This window comes from Oncorhynchus keta, chromosome 25 (assembly GCF_023373465.1).
Source record: "Oncorhynchus keta strain PuntledgeMale-10-30-2019 chromosome 25, Oket_V2, whole genome shotgun sequence".
NCBI classification, from domain to species: Eukaryota; Metazoa; Chordata; class Actinopteri; order Salmoniformes; family Salmonidae; genus Oncorhynchus; species Oncorhynchus keta.
The window spans coordinates 14,660,623-14,676,688 of NC_068445.1; the positions used below are offsets into that span (position 1 = coordinate 14,660,623).

A 16,066-nucleotide genomic window follows, 5' to 3' on the forward strand; every position below is an offset into this window, starting at 1 on the left:
ACATCAATGATTCTGACTAAAATTCAATATGAAGAGAAAATATATAATTTATTTATGTGATAATGCCCTAGAAGCCAGTGTTTGGAGGATATATTGTCACGGGTGTTGTTAGGCCTGAGGGCATTATCACTTTTATACAACGGGTTACCAACATATTCAAATAATGATTGACATATTTTCATTAAAGACATTATTTTATTTGATTTATTCATACTATTCATACCAACTCCCGACACGTTCATTACTATGGTGGGACAGCTGCAGATCTAATTTGAATATTGAAACAATGTTGCAAATGTCGGAGAGACAGACAGGAAGGTTTATACAAATATCCTCTGTTGAAAACTAAATGTTAGTCTAAAAGACGTGAGACAATGTCTAGAAGCTTTTAATAGTGGAGATCAAGTTTATAAATTGTTTGGCTGGGCTGATGAGACAGTGGATTGCGCAGTCAGATGGAACAGAGTAAATAGACATTTTAACGTCATAGATTTAGCCTGGTGGTAACTTGTAGAATAGACACTGGCTGGAATGTGGTTTTAACCAATATTACATTAAATCTTACACCATTGTCACCCGGAGATGAACTTTTACACTAAAGTTTGTCATTGGCGACTGCTCCACTCTATAATCTATTTGATGGGTCATCCTGTCAGGTTTGCCATATCAAGTGTCTCAGATCATCTCCTCCATGGGGCTGCGAGCCAACAGAGAGAAGAATGGTGTTATTTCACATCAGCAGTCGCCACCATTGTTTCCTGTTGGCAGGTGCTATAACTCCTTTAAAGTGCTCAGAATGTAGGATTGCAGGATGCACATGTGATATGCGCTGTCTGCCAGAGAGAGAGAGCTGAACTCGTTGGACCGGTGCGGTGCGGGCCGGGCCCCTCTATGGCCGGCTCCCATGGCCAGGGGAGGTTGTGAAGTGAAGAGAGTGCTGGCTGGGTGTCAGTGCAGGAGGGAACAGTTTCTCTTTCTCTGATGGTGATTGCCTCCTGTCTGGCGGGGCCTCCTAGGGCCCATGGGCCCTGATGTCTCTCTCCCTCTCTGATTTATGTCTGACTAATATAATAATAGTTCCATGAGGCAGCCGCAGCAGGCAGGTACAGCTACAGGTTCAGTCAGGGTGAGGCACAGACATGCCCCATCACCTGAGAGAGAGAGGAGCTACTCCCTCCTGCTCTCCTGGCTGTTCTTCCTCATCTTAAATAGCACTGCTGCAATTTTGTCCTCAGCCTAATTTCCCTGACATTTGTCTTGAAACATATTTGTATGACAAGACAGTGCAGAGGCTTATTTCTAAACATCACTCATTTGTTTTTTGATTTATTGAATTGAACTGTCATAGGAGCTCATGTTTGTCAAATGTGTGTGTTATTACATTCAGATTCAGTGGTCTGTTTGGCACAGGACATAATCAGCACAGATAGTATCTATTTTCAGGTAATCTGAGGCATTTAACTGGCTGGTATATTTTTATTTAACCTTTATTTAACTAGGCAAGTCAGTTAAGAAAAAAGTATTATTTACAATGACGGCCTAACCCAGCCAAACCCTAATCCTGGACAATGCTGGTCCAATTGTGCACCGCCCTATGGGACTCCCAATCACGGCCGGTTGTGATACAGCCTGGAATCTAACCAGGGTCTGCAGTGATGCCTCTAGCACTGAGATCATTGCCTTAGACCGCTGCGCCCCTTCTTGGAACCCTACCGCTTGTCTTCTCATGCAACCCCTATTCTGCTGTGGACCCCCACAAATATATCTCATCCACACACATCCTGTCCCTCTCCTGAAATATATATTATGTTTAAGTTGGTGTTTCAGATAAATAGTTTTGTGTTACTGTGTTCTTTTGGTTGAGGGTAATCTAGGAACCCTACAGCTTGTGCGTCTGTGTAAATACAGGGATGTCTATGACTCACTAAGCATTGTCAGTGGACATAAACCTCCCTTTTCCAGGGCCTGGGTAAGGCAGATGGAGAGAAAGATAGACGGAAAAGGAAGAAAAATATGAAGAAAGGGAGAATGTGCTCACATGACTGTGACAAAGTGCTGCAGGCTTGATTTGCTCACTATGACAACCTTGTGGAGGAGGGGGGGGGGTGACTTGGAGACCCCTCTGCTTTTAGCCAAGGCACAATAAGCAGAGGCAAGGCTGTCTTAACCCTAATGACATCCCTGTTGTCACTGGGTCAAATCCTTGAATATCAATTAACTGACTTAGTGCCCCCTGCGAAAGTCCTCAAAAGTAACCCGTTCTCATGAGAGCCCCTGCCTTTCCTCTACTGACCGACTCCAGCCACTTAGTTAATTCAGCTCCGAGGCCGATATCCTTAATTAACCTCTTAAGAATCTCCCCCTTTTTTCAATTTTCGCCTAAAATGACATATCCAAACCTCTGCTTCCATCATCTCAATTCCCAACTTTAGACGAAAAATTGAAAGGAGCTTGATATGCTGTAGTTTCTCTGAACTCTATTCTATTCTTTGAAAAACTAAATTAGAAGCTGCTTGTCATGTCTGCCCATGCCCTGATATAACGATCAAATGCTAAGTGCTATGTTTTGCACTTCACTCCAATGGTGGCCATTGTTGCATGTATTTGCGAATCCACAAACACTAACATGCAAATGGCATAGTGGTTAGAGCATTGGGCCAGTAACAGAAAGGTTGCTGGATCGAATCCCTGAGCTGTTCTGCCCCTGAGCAAGGCAGTTAACCCACTGTTCTCTGGGCACTGAAGATGTGGATGTTGATTAAGGCAACCCCCCACACCTCTCTGATTCAGAGGTTGGGTTAAATGCAGAAGACACGTTGAATGTGTTCAGTTGTGCATCTGACTAGGTATCCCCCTTCCATATGCTGTAGACATTGAGATTTTAATTGAGTGCACTACATACCTTCACAGAGTGTATACAGTACATACCTTCACAGAGTGTATACAGTACATACCTTCATAGAGTGTATACAGTACATACCTTCACAGAGTGTATACAGTACATACCTTCACAGAGTGTATACAGTACATACCTTCACAGAGTGTATACAGTACATACCTTCACAGAGTGTATACAGTACATACCTTCATAGAGTGTATACAGTACATACCTTCACAGAGTGTATACAGTACAGTGGTGTTGTAGAAGCCAGTGGGCATGCCTATTGGCCTCTCTCACTCATTCATGACTGCTGTCATCCAGACAGACTTTAATTGGGCTTGGATTTTCCACTCAGGGCAGATAAATGGGTCCGGAGCCCCTCTCTCTGTAGATTACCCACTCCTGCCATCACAGTCATTACCACTATCAGGATCGAGCAATCTGGACCAACCTCAGTGTCCGGGAAACTGAGATCCCTTTCCCAAGCTTTAGCTTGATTATTCAAAAGAACAGATGCACTATCTGGTAGAGACACAGTAAGAAACAAAACAATACAGCCATTTATCAACTCCTCAGCCGTTTTTCTGTGTTGGACTTAAATTGCTTCCAGTCCTGTCACTGCCTGGAGTAAAATACTGAGCGAAACGGCACATTGTTGTCGACCACTGAGGGTTAACACATGTTATGTGTTGTACATGCCAGTTTGAATGAACTACTTTCCTGAGAGAAAAAAAGGATCTCTCCAGGGATACAGGCAGGTTCTGATTGCACCACTTAATACAATCCCTGTGGACAGAAACACATATGTTGCATGTACCAGACCTGGAAGGTGAAAATTAGAACAGACCAATTACAGTAGGCTATACATTTGTAATGGAGTAAAAATACAGATACTTCACATGGAACTAAACAGGATTTGGCACACTTATGGTTGTAATCAAAATACAAAGACGAGATGTTATATACAATGACAAGAACATGTTTATTCCTTTGTTTGCTTCTGTTGCTATTCTCTGGATGACTTCCTGTTCAATTTCAAAAGTATATAGCCTCTTTAACGTGTTTTATATGCTGTGCAATACATACTGTTGTTTTGGAACTGATACAGAATCTAGTTTTGTAAAATGTTGTAGAATGTCTGTATATTTTCTGGTAGTGAGGCCGAGAGCATTTCCCGAAGTTTAAGTGACAATTGATTTCGTAGATTCCTTTTATACACTCCCCCTCCGAGCCATCTTTCTTTCTTAAGTTTGTTTAGAGCATCTTTGATCCACAGGCATTTTCTCTCAGTGGTGTTCGTGAGCCTTGTCAGTTCATCCCTCTCGCTATTTTCTGTCCCTATATCTTTCTCATACACGAACACTCACAAATGTACACACGCATACGAACACAAACGCGCAAACATACTGACAGTCTCCTGGTGTGCTTGCTCTCTCCACCCCTGCACCTCTTTCCATCAGTCCTGTCACTGCCATACCAACATCACACACATGCACACACACACACACACACACACACACACACACACACACACACACACACACACACACACACACACACACACACACACACACACACACACACACACACACACACACACACACACACACACACACACACACACACACACACACAAACGGTATCATAACATTGACAACATTCCAATGCACCAAAGAAAAGGGAGATCCAAAATAGCACCTCCACCACATTCAATATGACTGTGTGTGTGTGTGTGTGTGTGTGTGTGTGTGTGTGTGTGTGTGTGTGTGTGTGTGTGTGTGTGTGTGTGTGTGTATGTGTCTGTTTGTGTGTGTGAGGGGGAATGTGTTCAAAGACAGGGAACACATCCCCTCCACTGGGCAACAATGGGATTCTTGGCACTGAAATTCTGATGGGTTTTATTATCTGAACACTTTGCTGTGAGGATTAGGAAGGTGGCAGATTAGAGCGTCACAATCTGGTGCTGCTAAATCACCATGGCAAAAACCCTGCTTGTAGCTGACACCAGACTATTCACCCCCTCACCCCCCTCCATGCACAATCTCCTCTCAACCGTCTTTGTAGATTCAGCCTCGTTTCAGCCATATGGGTGCCATGAGTATTAGTTATACTTCCTTATTTTTGATGCTGCATTTCAGTTTAATATCCCTGTGCCTTTGTGATCATATGAAACAAGCGTGGTGCCATGCCGAGTTAGCCCAGGCCTCATAATGTGGATTGATCTTCCTGTTCAGGCCGGTGAGTCTTGTTATGCTTTAGTAACGGGGAATTGTATGATAGTTAAGTCCCTGTTCTGATGTCTGTTACGACAGGAATCCAAATAAATGACAAAGAAGTGGAGGTTGCAGTGTAACATGAAGGCATGTATGACGGTATTTGCTGTTGTACTACAAATGGTATGCAAACTTTTTTCTGCTAGTGTTTGCTTTTGCTCAGGTGCATGCCCATTCAATTAACAAACTAAACAAAGACACAGAAAACAAAGGAAGCTGTTTGCACTTTGCAGTGGCTGCTTTTAACAGAGGTCTGTCTCAATTAATACTAATGTGCCTGATCTCTAGCTCAGTCATTCGCTCCTAAACATGCAAATAAACATATTCCGCTCTCTTTCTAACCAAAGCTCCTATCGAACACTTGTCTGATCAGGAGAGGGCCTGAAAGGCACAACATTATGCCTTTGAAAAAGGTGCCCTTCCCCTGCCTTACAGGGAAGGCTTTCAGTGTTGCCAGATTTCTATTAATTACTCTCACCTTCAATAGTCAAGGGGAACATTGCCTCTCCTGCAGCCCAAATGCAAACAGATGTGCGTGTGTGTTTACTATTGATGTGGAGAATGGTAATATGATATTGTGCAAAACTATCCTTATTCTACTACCGGCCTTTGTACATACGTCTAGATGTTTATTGATACTATTCTTGCCCCATAGAATGATTTAATACCTGTGGCCTTCCAATGCTTCCTTATACAGTAATCTTTTGATCTCAAGGATTTGAGCCGTGAGAGATGAGAAGGTACTTTCATTACATGCCAAAATACTTTTTTAAATTTTTTTATAGTTTGCTATTCACTGTACTGAATGCTAAATATGATGATGATGTCAAAGTTTTAAATAATTATCTGAAAAAATATAAATAAGTGTACTTTATTCCATAGGTAAATTGTCAAATTCAGAACTATTGCAAACTCTGACAATTTTGACCTTTCACTTTTATTCTGTAAACTGTTCCTCTTCTTTCCCACCAAAACCAGTGGAAGTGCAAGTGTGTGTGTGTGTGTGTGTGTGTGTGTGTGTGTGTGTGTGTGTGTGTGTGTGTGTGTGTGTGTGTGTGTGTGTGTGTGTGTGTGTGTGTGGTGTGATGGGTCTGAGAGAGAGCGAGGTGAGAGAGAGGGCCATCACCTACAGAGAGATTAACCTGGAGAATAGTCCCCTAAGCAAGCTGAGCCTGGACAGCAACACAATTAGACCGAAACAAATCATGAGAAAACAAAAAGATAATTACTTGACACATTGGAAAGAATTAACAACAAAAAAGAGCAAACTAGAATGTGATTTGGCCTTAAACAGAGAGTAAACAGTGGCAGAATATCTGACCACTGTGACTGACCCAAACCTAAGGAAAGCTTTGACTATGTACAGACTCAGTGAGCATAGTCTTACTATTGAGACAGGCCGCCGTAGGCAGACATGGCTCTCAAGAGAAGACAGACTATGTGCTCACTGCCCAACAAAATTAGGTGGAAATTGAGCTGCACTTCCTGACCTCCTGCCAAATGTATGACAGTATTAGAGACATATATTTCCCTCAGATTACACAGACCCACAAAGAATTAAAAAACAAACCCAATTTTGATAAACTCCCATATATATTGGATGAAATACCACAGTGTACCATCACAGCAGCAAGATTTGTGACCTGTTGCCACAAGAAAAGGGCAACCAGTGAAGAACAAACTCCATTGTAAATACAACCCAGATTTATATTTATTTATTTTCCCTTTTGTACTTCAACTATTTGCACATAATATGACATTTGAAATGTCTTTATTCTTTTGGAGCTTTTGTGAGTATAATGTTTACTGTTAATTTGTATTGTTTATACTTGCTTTGGCAATGTTAACATATGTTTCATTGCGAGAGTGAGAGTGAGAGCGAGAGAGAGAGGGAGAGAGAGAGAGAGAGAGAGAGTGAGAGAGGGGGGGGGGCTGAGTACTGTACTCCAAACAGACAGGCCTGGACTGGTAAACAGGTGGTGCTGGGGCAGCTGAGGATGAGTACATGGGGCGTCTTCAGAAAGCCTGATCAAAGGGACACTGCCTTAGCCGCCAGTCAACCAGACAGCCTGATTTATGTCACTGTGTCAGAGCACTTTATGACTGCAAGCAACAGCAGCAGCCAATGCACAGGTAGCAAGGCAGGATTCTAGTTCCACCACACCTTCATACACAATGGGAGAAAAGCTATGCAATAAGAGTGGGGGCAAGGAAATAGGAATTGGGTCATCGTTTTTATAGGTGTATGACTATATCTTAACTTGATGTCCTGGTTTTAAGGTATCAGCTGAAGTGATGATGTTACCCTGCTGGTTTTCCCCTCCCTGAATGTGAGTCAGAGACGGTCAGAGACTGACTTCTAGAAGGCCTGTTCTGTCACATTAACTGTGTGTTTAAAGCACCCGGCCACACACTCTTCCCACTGTGCAAAAAATGGTTAAATCAATGTTTTTTTAAGAATCATTTCAACAGAAAAGTTCAATGTGATGACATTGAATCAATGTGGAAAACTGATTGGATTTGCAAAGAGTCATCAGGTAAGTCCCCCAAAAGACTGTTGCTACATTAACTGCTGTAGAGAACTATGCAAGTGTTGTATTAGCAGGACATTTGTTGAGAGGGGGAGTTGCAAGGAAGGGAAGGGTGAGAGAATGAGAGTGTGTGTGAGAGGGGCTGTGGGGGATGAGTTGGTCCTTTCAAATCGGGGCCATGGTTGGCTTTAAGATATGGTGATCTGAAGACCCTCAGCCCCAGTCACATGCCAGCTGCCAGATTCCCCACTGGGACAAACAAAACATGGCGTCTACCACACCATCGCTAGGGACAACAACTGGGCAATGACAGGGGCTATGTGGCACACACATTATATAATGAGACACTCGGCTGATTGGAATGAGACACTTGGCTGATTAGATCATAGCAGTTCCAGACCCAGTTAATAATAAAGCCTTTGCACTGGCAGTGACGCGGAATAACAGGTCTAATTATTTGTGATATAGTGGCTGCAAAACACAAACCTTACCTCAGAAACAGTTTTATATCAAAATTCAGACGCATGTGTAGTTTGTTCCAAAACATTTTGGGCTGACACTACTGTGCCCTTGCTTGCATACTTCAGAGTGTTTCCCTTTGAAAAGAGCAACTGAAGCGTACTTGGAAGAATAAGCCCCAGAGGAGAGGGTGGTAAGTGTCATTTATGTTTACAGCCTTGGGGGGGGCTGTTATCCAGGTGGCCTCTGTTGAAGCCTTCGAAAACACTCACCTTTTTTTGCAACACAGAGTATCAATAGACACTGCTTGACTTTGATTCAGCTGTGAGTCATGTGCTTTTCACTGTTAAAACAGGTTGGGATGATGCTGGAACTTGAATGCCCTCGGGGGAGAGCACATAGTTTACACTCAACCTGCAACATTATTAGGGTCTGGGAGTTCTCATGCATAAGCCATAAAACCTTAAAGTTTAGATAAAGGTGCACAATGTTCCTTGTTTTTGGTGGTTTCCAAAATGGTTAATTCTGCTATAAACTAATGGAATTGGGGGTAGATGAGCTATATTAGTGCTGCTTCCACTCAAGACTTGACTTGTAGTTGGAAGGGGATGTTCAATTAATTGTTTACAATGTGAGAGCATTGGACTCCCAAACAAATGAGTACGCTACCAGATATATTAGTTTCAGTCAATAGCCTACCATGCTATTGAAAACTAGTCTTAGTCAATATGACAGCCGCCTGAAATCCAGGCCAGATGTGTCTTTAGAAATATCACTATGCCAGGGTGATAAGAGGAGGGTAGATGACAGATATTGTGTATTTTGTTTGCAGTTATAAATCTCTCCTCAAAGCCAAACCCTTCAAACAACCTAATCCTGTCCTGAATAACTGTAGGATTATTTCATAACCCTCATCCCTGAAATACACACACATGAAAACACACGTGATTGAATCAGTGGCCTGACAAAAACAAAATGATTATCTTTGTGTTATCTCAACTTAACCGCATAGACGTTCATCTATAGGCCTACAAAAGTCTGAGCGGAACTGAAATTAGAGGGGGAAAAAATGAAAGCTGTGGACTGATCATCTCAGTAACATAATCAAAGCCTGACTTGAGTGAGTTCTTAGAGTGAGAGGATCATACCAGACGCTTATTTGCACATTTGCGCTCTGAACTTAATCACAAGAAAAAAAGGTACTAAAATCAAAGGCTCTAGATTTTTTAAAAATGACCTGATTAGATGTTGCAAATGAGATGAAAACTGGGAAACAAAAACAAAACAAAAGTAAAAGTCTTTGTTGCTGTATGGAACATGGAAGTGAATACATTTTAATAGGAGTGGAATATAAAAGCCTCACTTTTAGAAATGGTTGACACTACAATAATACAAAAGTGCTTTGTTCGTAATCTCTTTGATGTCATCAAACTTTTTTTCTATTAGTCATCTCTAATAAATGGCCATGGAGGGAGTGGGCTCTGGATTACCCATGATGCCTTCCTTCTCAACAATTACAACAGAAGTGTACAGATGCCATTGTTCTTCCTCCTGTAGGTACTTCACTGAGAGCTCACTCCATTGTAATCAGGTATCAACAGAAGTCAGAGTATTCACAAGGCTAACTTCAAACGCCAATTTGTCTTTCTGTAATTAAATGCATAAATCTCTCAAAAGAGAGAGATAAGTCAAGTGTGAAGCACACACTCGGTGGATGATTGAAATATACCATAACGTTACATCAATGGTAAGTGAGGACTATCTTCAAATGTCCAATGTAATAATGTGTCATACGAATTGAGAAATGTGCTTTTTGTAAAGCCAATGGTGAACTCATTCACACTACAGATAAACCCCATACAGTTATAATATACAATTCCAGATTTTAGGAAATTAAAACTGGAATGGTTCATTTATTTTTTATAAAATATTAACTTTAAGAAATATATGCAAATGTTCCCCTGTGCTATAAAACAGCAAAGAAAAAACAACAGGAAAACTGTCTGTACAAATGATTACTCTTGCGATGTCTAGTGCTTGTTGATTTATGGAATGAATTTGCTTCACAATAGGCAGTCAATGTGGTCCTGGGCCCTTTTCAACAGCTGCTTTCTCACTTCAGTTCAGTCCAAACATGTATGGCACTGCTTTGACTTCCATTTCAAAGCCACACAACGCAACGCTAAAGGGTCTTGATCTCCCAGACCATTCACTCCCTTTGTCAGTGGATTCCCTTTCATTGTCTTTAATCTGTTTCTACAATACTCGTGTATTTTTTGCCATTAAGAAAAACATATATTGCACATTATTCAAGCAACCCAATGACACATCCAAATAGTTACTTCCACAAAATATTGTTTTTTCTCTATCATGTTCTTAAACAGAAACGTGGTTCCAGGAGTAGCAGATATTTTAAACAAAGGCAGTTATTTCTTGTAGCTTGAGATGGATCAAAATAATACTTAAAATAAATATGAACATTGATGTGTCTTTTGTTGGCACTCTGATTATAAAGTCTGTTTTAGGTAAGGGCTTTAGAATGGTTTTGGTTTCGCACGCTGTCTGTGAGAGCGCCAGCTCATACGCATGTCGGAGGGGGCCTGGTAGGCTCATACTTTGTGTTGTGCCCTTTAAGTGCTGGGTGAGGCTTGATGTAAGGCCCACTGCTTGTGAACACACTGGCAGGCTTCCTCCTCGTCCTCTTCTTCAACTTCCTGCTAAACACATTCTGCCACGACTGCAGTGTCTTTGAGGTCCATATCCACATGCCACTCGTGATGCCCACAACTAACAGCATGAAGATCTTAACCATGAAGATCTCCACGGCCGGGATGGAGCTCTTCATACCACACTCCTCAGACTCTGCATTGTTCCTGCTGCTGTCCACACACCTCTGCTCCACGGCCAGGCTCCTCCAGTAGTCCATGTTGAGCCTCTCGTAGAAGTAGCAGGCGATAACGCAGGTGGCCGGTACAGTGTAGAGGACTGAGAACACGCCGATCCGCACCATCAGCTTCTCCAGTTTATCCGTGTTCTCCCCCTCCGTCTTCATGACCTTGCGGATGTGGAACAGGGCCACGAAGCCCGACAGCAGGAAGGAGGTGCCGATGATGAGGTAGCAGGAGAGTGGGATGAGCACAAAGCATGTGAGAGCTTTCACGTCCATGCTGCCCACGTAGCACACCCCCGTCAGCTCGTCCCCAGCCACCTTCCTCATCACCAGGATCGTGATGGTCTTGACGGCCGGGATGGCCCAGGCTGCCAGGTGGAAGTAGCTGCTGTTGGCCTCAATGGCCTCGTGACCCCACTTCTTCCCTGCAGCCAGGAACCAGGTGAGTGTGAGGATGACCCACCAGAGGGAGCTGGCCATGCCAAAGTAGTAGAGGATGAGGAAGACGATGGTGCAGCCGGTGCTTTCCAGACCCTCCTGAATGATGTACTGGACCCCACTGTCCCGGTCACAGGCGATACTGTCTGCTCCCACAAACAGACGGATCAGGTAGCCCACAGAGTAAACACAGTAGGACATAGAGAGGAAGATAATGGGCCTCTCAGGGTATTTGAAGCGCTGCGGGTCGATAAGGAAGGTGAGGACAGTGAATGAGCTGGAGACGAAGCAAAGGATGGACCAGATGGCCATCCACACCAGAGAGAACTGCTTATCTCCCTGACTCCAGTACACATCCACTTTGGGGTAGCACTTGGGAGCACAGGACTCACTCTTCTGTACATAGTGGAACTTGCCTGGGTTACTACAGGTCTCCTTGCTCTCCCTGTCCTTCACATGCAGGTCCTGGCCTTTTATGGGCCTCTGAAGCCTGAAGTCAGGAGGCTGAGTGTGGGAGCCTTTTGGGGACTCATCTGAGCCGTTGTTGGGGGCCTCCATGCATAGATTGTTTGGGTCATTTTTGTTGGGTAGTCTGGAGCAGTCCAGGGAGTCAGGCCAGTGGAAGTTGAACTGCTCCATGATAGGGGAGCACTTTTGCCTGGCCTGCTCACACATCACTCTGCATGCAGGTATGGGGGTGGACACCTGCTCCGTGCACATAGGTGCATACAGCGAACAGAGAAAAAACTTGAGGTGAGTGTGGCATCCAAACTCTATGAGAGGGACAAACTCATGTATCTTGATGGCTGCCTCATTCTGGTCCTCGTGGCCCATCAGATTGGGCATCCTAGTCATGTTGTAACCAATGTCCTTACACAGGGAGATGACAATCTGTTGACATCTCCCCTCACCTGGCCGGTCTGGGTCTACGGAGCTAATAGCTGAGCAGCCACAACTCAGACAGACCAGCAGCACATTGACAAGGGTCAGTTTGGCAAAGGAATGCATAGTCTCTCCTCTTTGATCCTTTTAGTGGCAAACAATTGAAGATACAATTCTTAGAATAACGTAGAAGTTGCGTCTCCTAAAGGCAAAGACTACTAAAAACCTTTCTGTAGATATTTTTTTATGAATGAGCCAAGCAGTGGATGAACTCACAATTGTCTACGAAAGACCCGAGTTTCTCAGTTTTTACTTGTAATTCCTTTGATTCGAATTTAACTCGAGAGAGAATTCCTAACAAGTGTGAATCATTTTCTCGCAAAATAATTGTCGCTTACCATAATGTCCATGCTTGGAAGTGTTTACATTTGTTTCAGAATAATCCAACATGTTCAGAGAATAAACGGGTTTGCACTAGTTGTTGTGCACAGTTCATTTTTTTCTGTTCGCCTCGATGTTTTTTTTTATTGGATAAAAGTGTTCCGATCCAGACAAACGTTCCAGCGGTCATCAAAGCGCGTTCAGGGACGGTATTCAACCACGTTCAGGACGGATTCCTTCTGCCTCTGTCCTGCAGCACGAGTGGAACCAGTCTGTTAAAACTTCAATGTTTAGGCTACCAACTTAACTAAATTGTTCTTCCTTTTGCTCCGCGTTGGGGTTTCGTTGGGGGTATGTGCATACTCACGACAAATCCACGCAAACTGTGTAATAACCTAATAATAACTCAAACAGAGCAGAGATCTATTCCTAACTGCACTCCAGAGACAGAGCAAATCAGTTTGGAGTGGTTGGTGGCACCGCTCGTTTGAGTTGGTCTTCGCCACGGTCCTGGGCTAACCTGCCAAAAGATCCGCCTTCAAAGACAGCTACTTTGCATAAGAAAGATGAAAATGACACGGTGATTATTTTCAAATCGTGCGTAACAGCGTGCATGTTACATTTTTTTTAGAGCTTGTTCGCAGCAATCTACTCATTGGTCATTTGTTCTATTTCCGACTAAAACTTTAGATCCAAAAGTGTCCGAATTTAGCACATTCCAGCGCAGGTAGTATGCAGATACCAAACGCAGCCAAAGACAACCCAACTGGCTCTCTGGTTCTCTCCAATCGAGATATGTTAGTTTCTTTGCCACAACGGACAATTTTCACGGTCCTTGTATTGTGGGAAAATAGGAATTAGTTGAAAGAACAGTTTTTCTCTCCCAAATTCCCCTTATGTATTCTGTGAGTCGGGTAGTGCATTAAATTGTTGTCAAAAAGTAGGCTAGTGACTAGGCCTATCAATGCCACTCAGGAACCACTCACAATGCGAATAATGCTTTTCTCTCTATTTCCAACATAATTGTAAACTATGGAAATCCCAATTTAATCACATATCAGCCTATTCATATTTGCTTCAGGAATAGGGTACATTGTACAGTAAAATCAATATTTATTTTCACAAGGGAATTATGCTCAGAAGGTACTTAGAATGACCTGCATCATTTAGCATAAAGTAGGTTATTATCACTGACTTAGACATCACATATATTTATACTTTTCTCCATATAGCCACCACCAGGCCTAATATTCACATTAGTCCTCAGGGATCTCCTCTGCCTTTAATGTCTGCACATGTATGGCCATCACGAAGTGCAGTAATATTTCCACTTAACCAGGTAAAGTCTAAAAGCTGCTCACTCCCTTCCACTGAATACACATGCTCCATTCTAACCAAATAGGAACATTTTCACAATCTACCACTAAATAATTTACAACTCTTGTTCATTTACCACTCTAATACATTTTACCAGACACATTTCACAATCCACCAATAAAACATTTTATAAGACACATTCAAACTAATTATCACACTTATTTAGACCTAGGGTGTTTTTTCTTTTAAAAAACGGTTGAATGTTTCAAGCTTTCCCCCCATGATCAGAATCAACAAATAGGCCTACAGATTTGACATCATGATTGACTTGAAATCAATCTTCTTTCTGTAAGAACGTACTATCATAACAAATGTCTTGATTATTTGCACATTTATTTCACAAACTGATGCTGTTTTATTCTTTAAGTAAAATATGTCTGAAAATCTGTTATATAATAAGCTTCACCACTACCTTTATTAATAAACGGACAATGTTTCAACACACAATGTTTCAATCCTGATGTTCGCAACCCTTTTATAACCTATGAGAACATTACATTTTAATCTTTCAATTGTGTGTGGGGAGATTATGATGAAAGTAAAACACCTGAAGGAGGAACACTGAGACAAATCCATTTCAGTTTTGTTGGAGATGACTAATCATCTGCATCTGATGCAGGCCTAGCCACGGCAGTAATCCTCTGGTAGTGTCATAGTGGCACTGAGTGGCCTGAGGCAGGCCTACCACGACAGTAATCCTCTGGTAGTGTCATAGTGTAGCCTTAGTGTAGTTAGCCTGGAGCTAGCCTTGCTAGGCCCATCTGCTAGGCACATCTCCTCTCCCAGCTAGCCAAAGAGGTCCATCAGCCACTCCTTGGGCTACAATACCTATTTTGTCAACTGGCCTGGACCCCCGCCAACCCATCACGATTGGACAACCGACGTGATTCGCCCGATGGGGTTTTCTCAACTGGCTCCGCCATCGCATCGTCCCCTGAATGCCCATCCGCTAGCCTGCTAGCCGCGGCCCGCTAGCTGTCCAGAGCAACTCGGACTGTTAGCTTAAGAGGCCCATCGGACAAATTCTTTGGCCACTATACCTATTTTGCCAATTGGCCTGGTCTACCACACGGAGCCCTGCTGATCCGTCTGCCGACGCAATAGCACGAGGGGGCCACAACAGACTTTCTTCCGTCGTGACGTCCCTCCAAGGCCCTTCTGCTAGCTTGCTAGCCCCGGCCTGCTAGCTGCCTGAAGCCACTCACGGGACTCCTATGATCACTCGGCTACGCATGCCTCTCGCTAACGTCAATATGCCTTGTCCATTGCTGTTTTGGTTAGTATTTATTGCCTTATTTCACTGTAGAGCCTTTAGCCTTGCTCAATACGCCTTATTTAACACTTTAGTTCCACCTACCACACATGCGGTGACATCACCTGTTTTAAATGATATTTCTAGAGACAATATCTCTTTCATCGTCATTCTATGCACAGGTTTACCCTCACTGTATTCACATCCTACCATACCTTTGTCTGTACATTATGCCTTGAATCTATTCTACTGTGCCCAGAAATCTACTCCTTTTACTCTCTGTTCTGAACGTACTAGACAACAGTTATTTTAGCCTTTAGCCATACCCTTATCCTACTCCTCCTCTGTTCCTCTGGTGATGTGGAGGTTAATCCAGGCCCTGCAGTGCCTAGCTCCACTCCCATTCCCCAGGCACTCTCATTTGTTGACTTCTGTAACCGTAAAAGCCTTGGTTTCATGCATGTTAACATTAGAAGCCTCCTCCCTAAGTTTGTTTTAGTCACTGCCCTAGCACACTCTGCCAACCCGGATGTCCTAGCCGTGTCTGAATCCTGGCTCAGGTGTTGCAATCTACTGCAGAGATAGCCTACAGAGTTCTGTCTTACTATCCAGGTATGTGCCCAAACAATTCAAGCTTCTACTTTAAAAAATCCATCTTTCCAAAAAGAAGTCTCTCACCGTTGCCGCTTGCTATAGACCACC

The 16,066-nt window shown here is 43.1% G+C and overlaps 1 protein-coding gene across 1 annotated transcript; it reads right to left on the reverse strand.

Annotated features, from left to right (window-relative positions):
• Positions 1-9,457: 9,457 nt before the first annotated feature.
• On the reverse strand, positions 9,458-14,385 carry LOC118358267 (frizzled-10-B-like). Its single transcript, XM_035735886.2, has one exon. It carries the CDS (start codon positions 12,478-12,480, stop codon positions 10,723-10,725), a length of 1,758 nt encoding a protein of 585 aa, XP_035591779.1. The 5' UTR covers positions 12,481-14,385; the 3' UTR covers positions 9,458-10,722.
• Between the last annotated feature and the right edge of the window lie 1,681 nt (positions 14,386-16,066).

Coding starts and splice junctions, on each gene's coding strand:
- LOC118358267 (XM_035735886.2), bottom strand. CDS start 12,480: ATGCATTCCTTTGCCAAACTGACCCTTGTCAATGTGCTGCTGGTCTGT.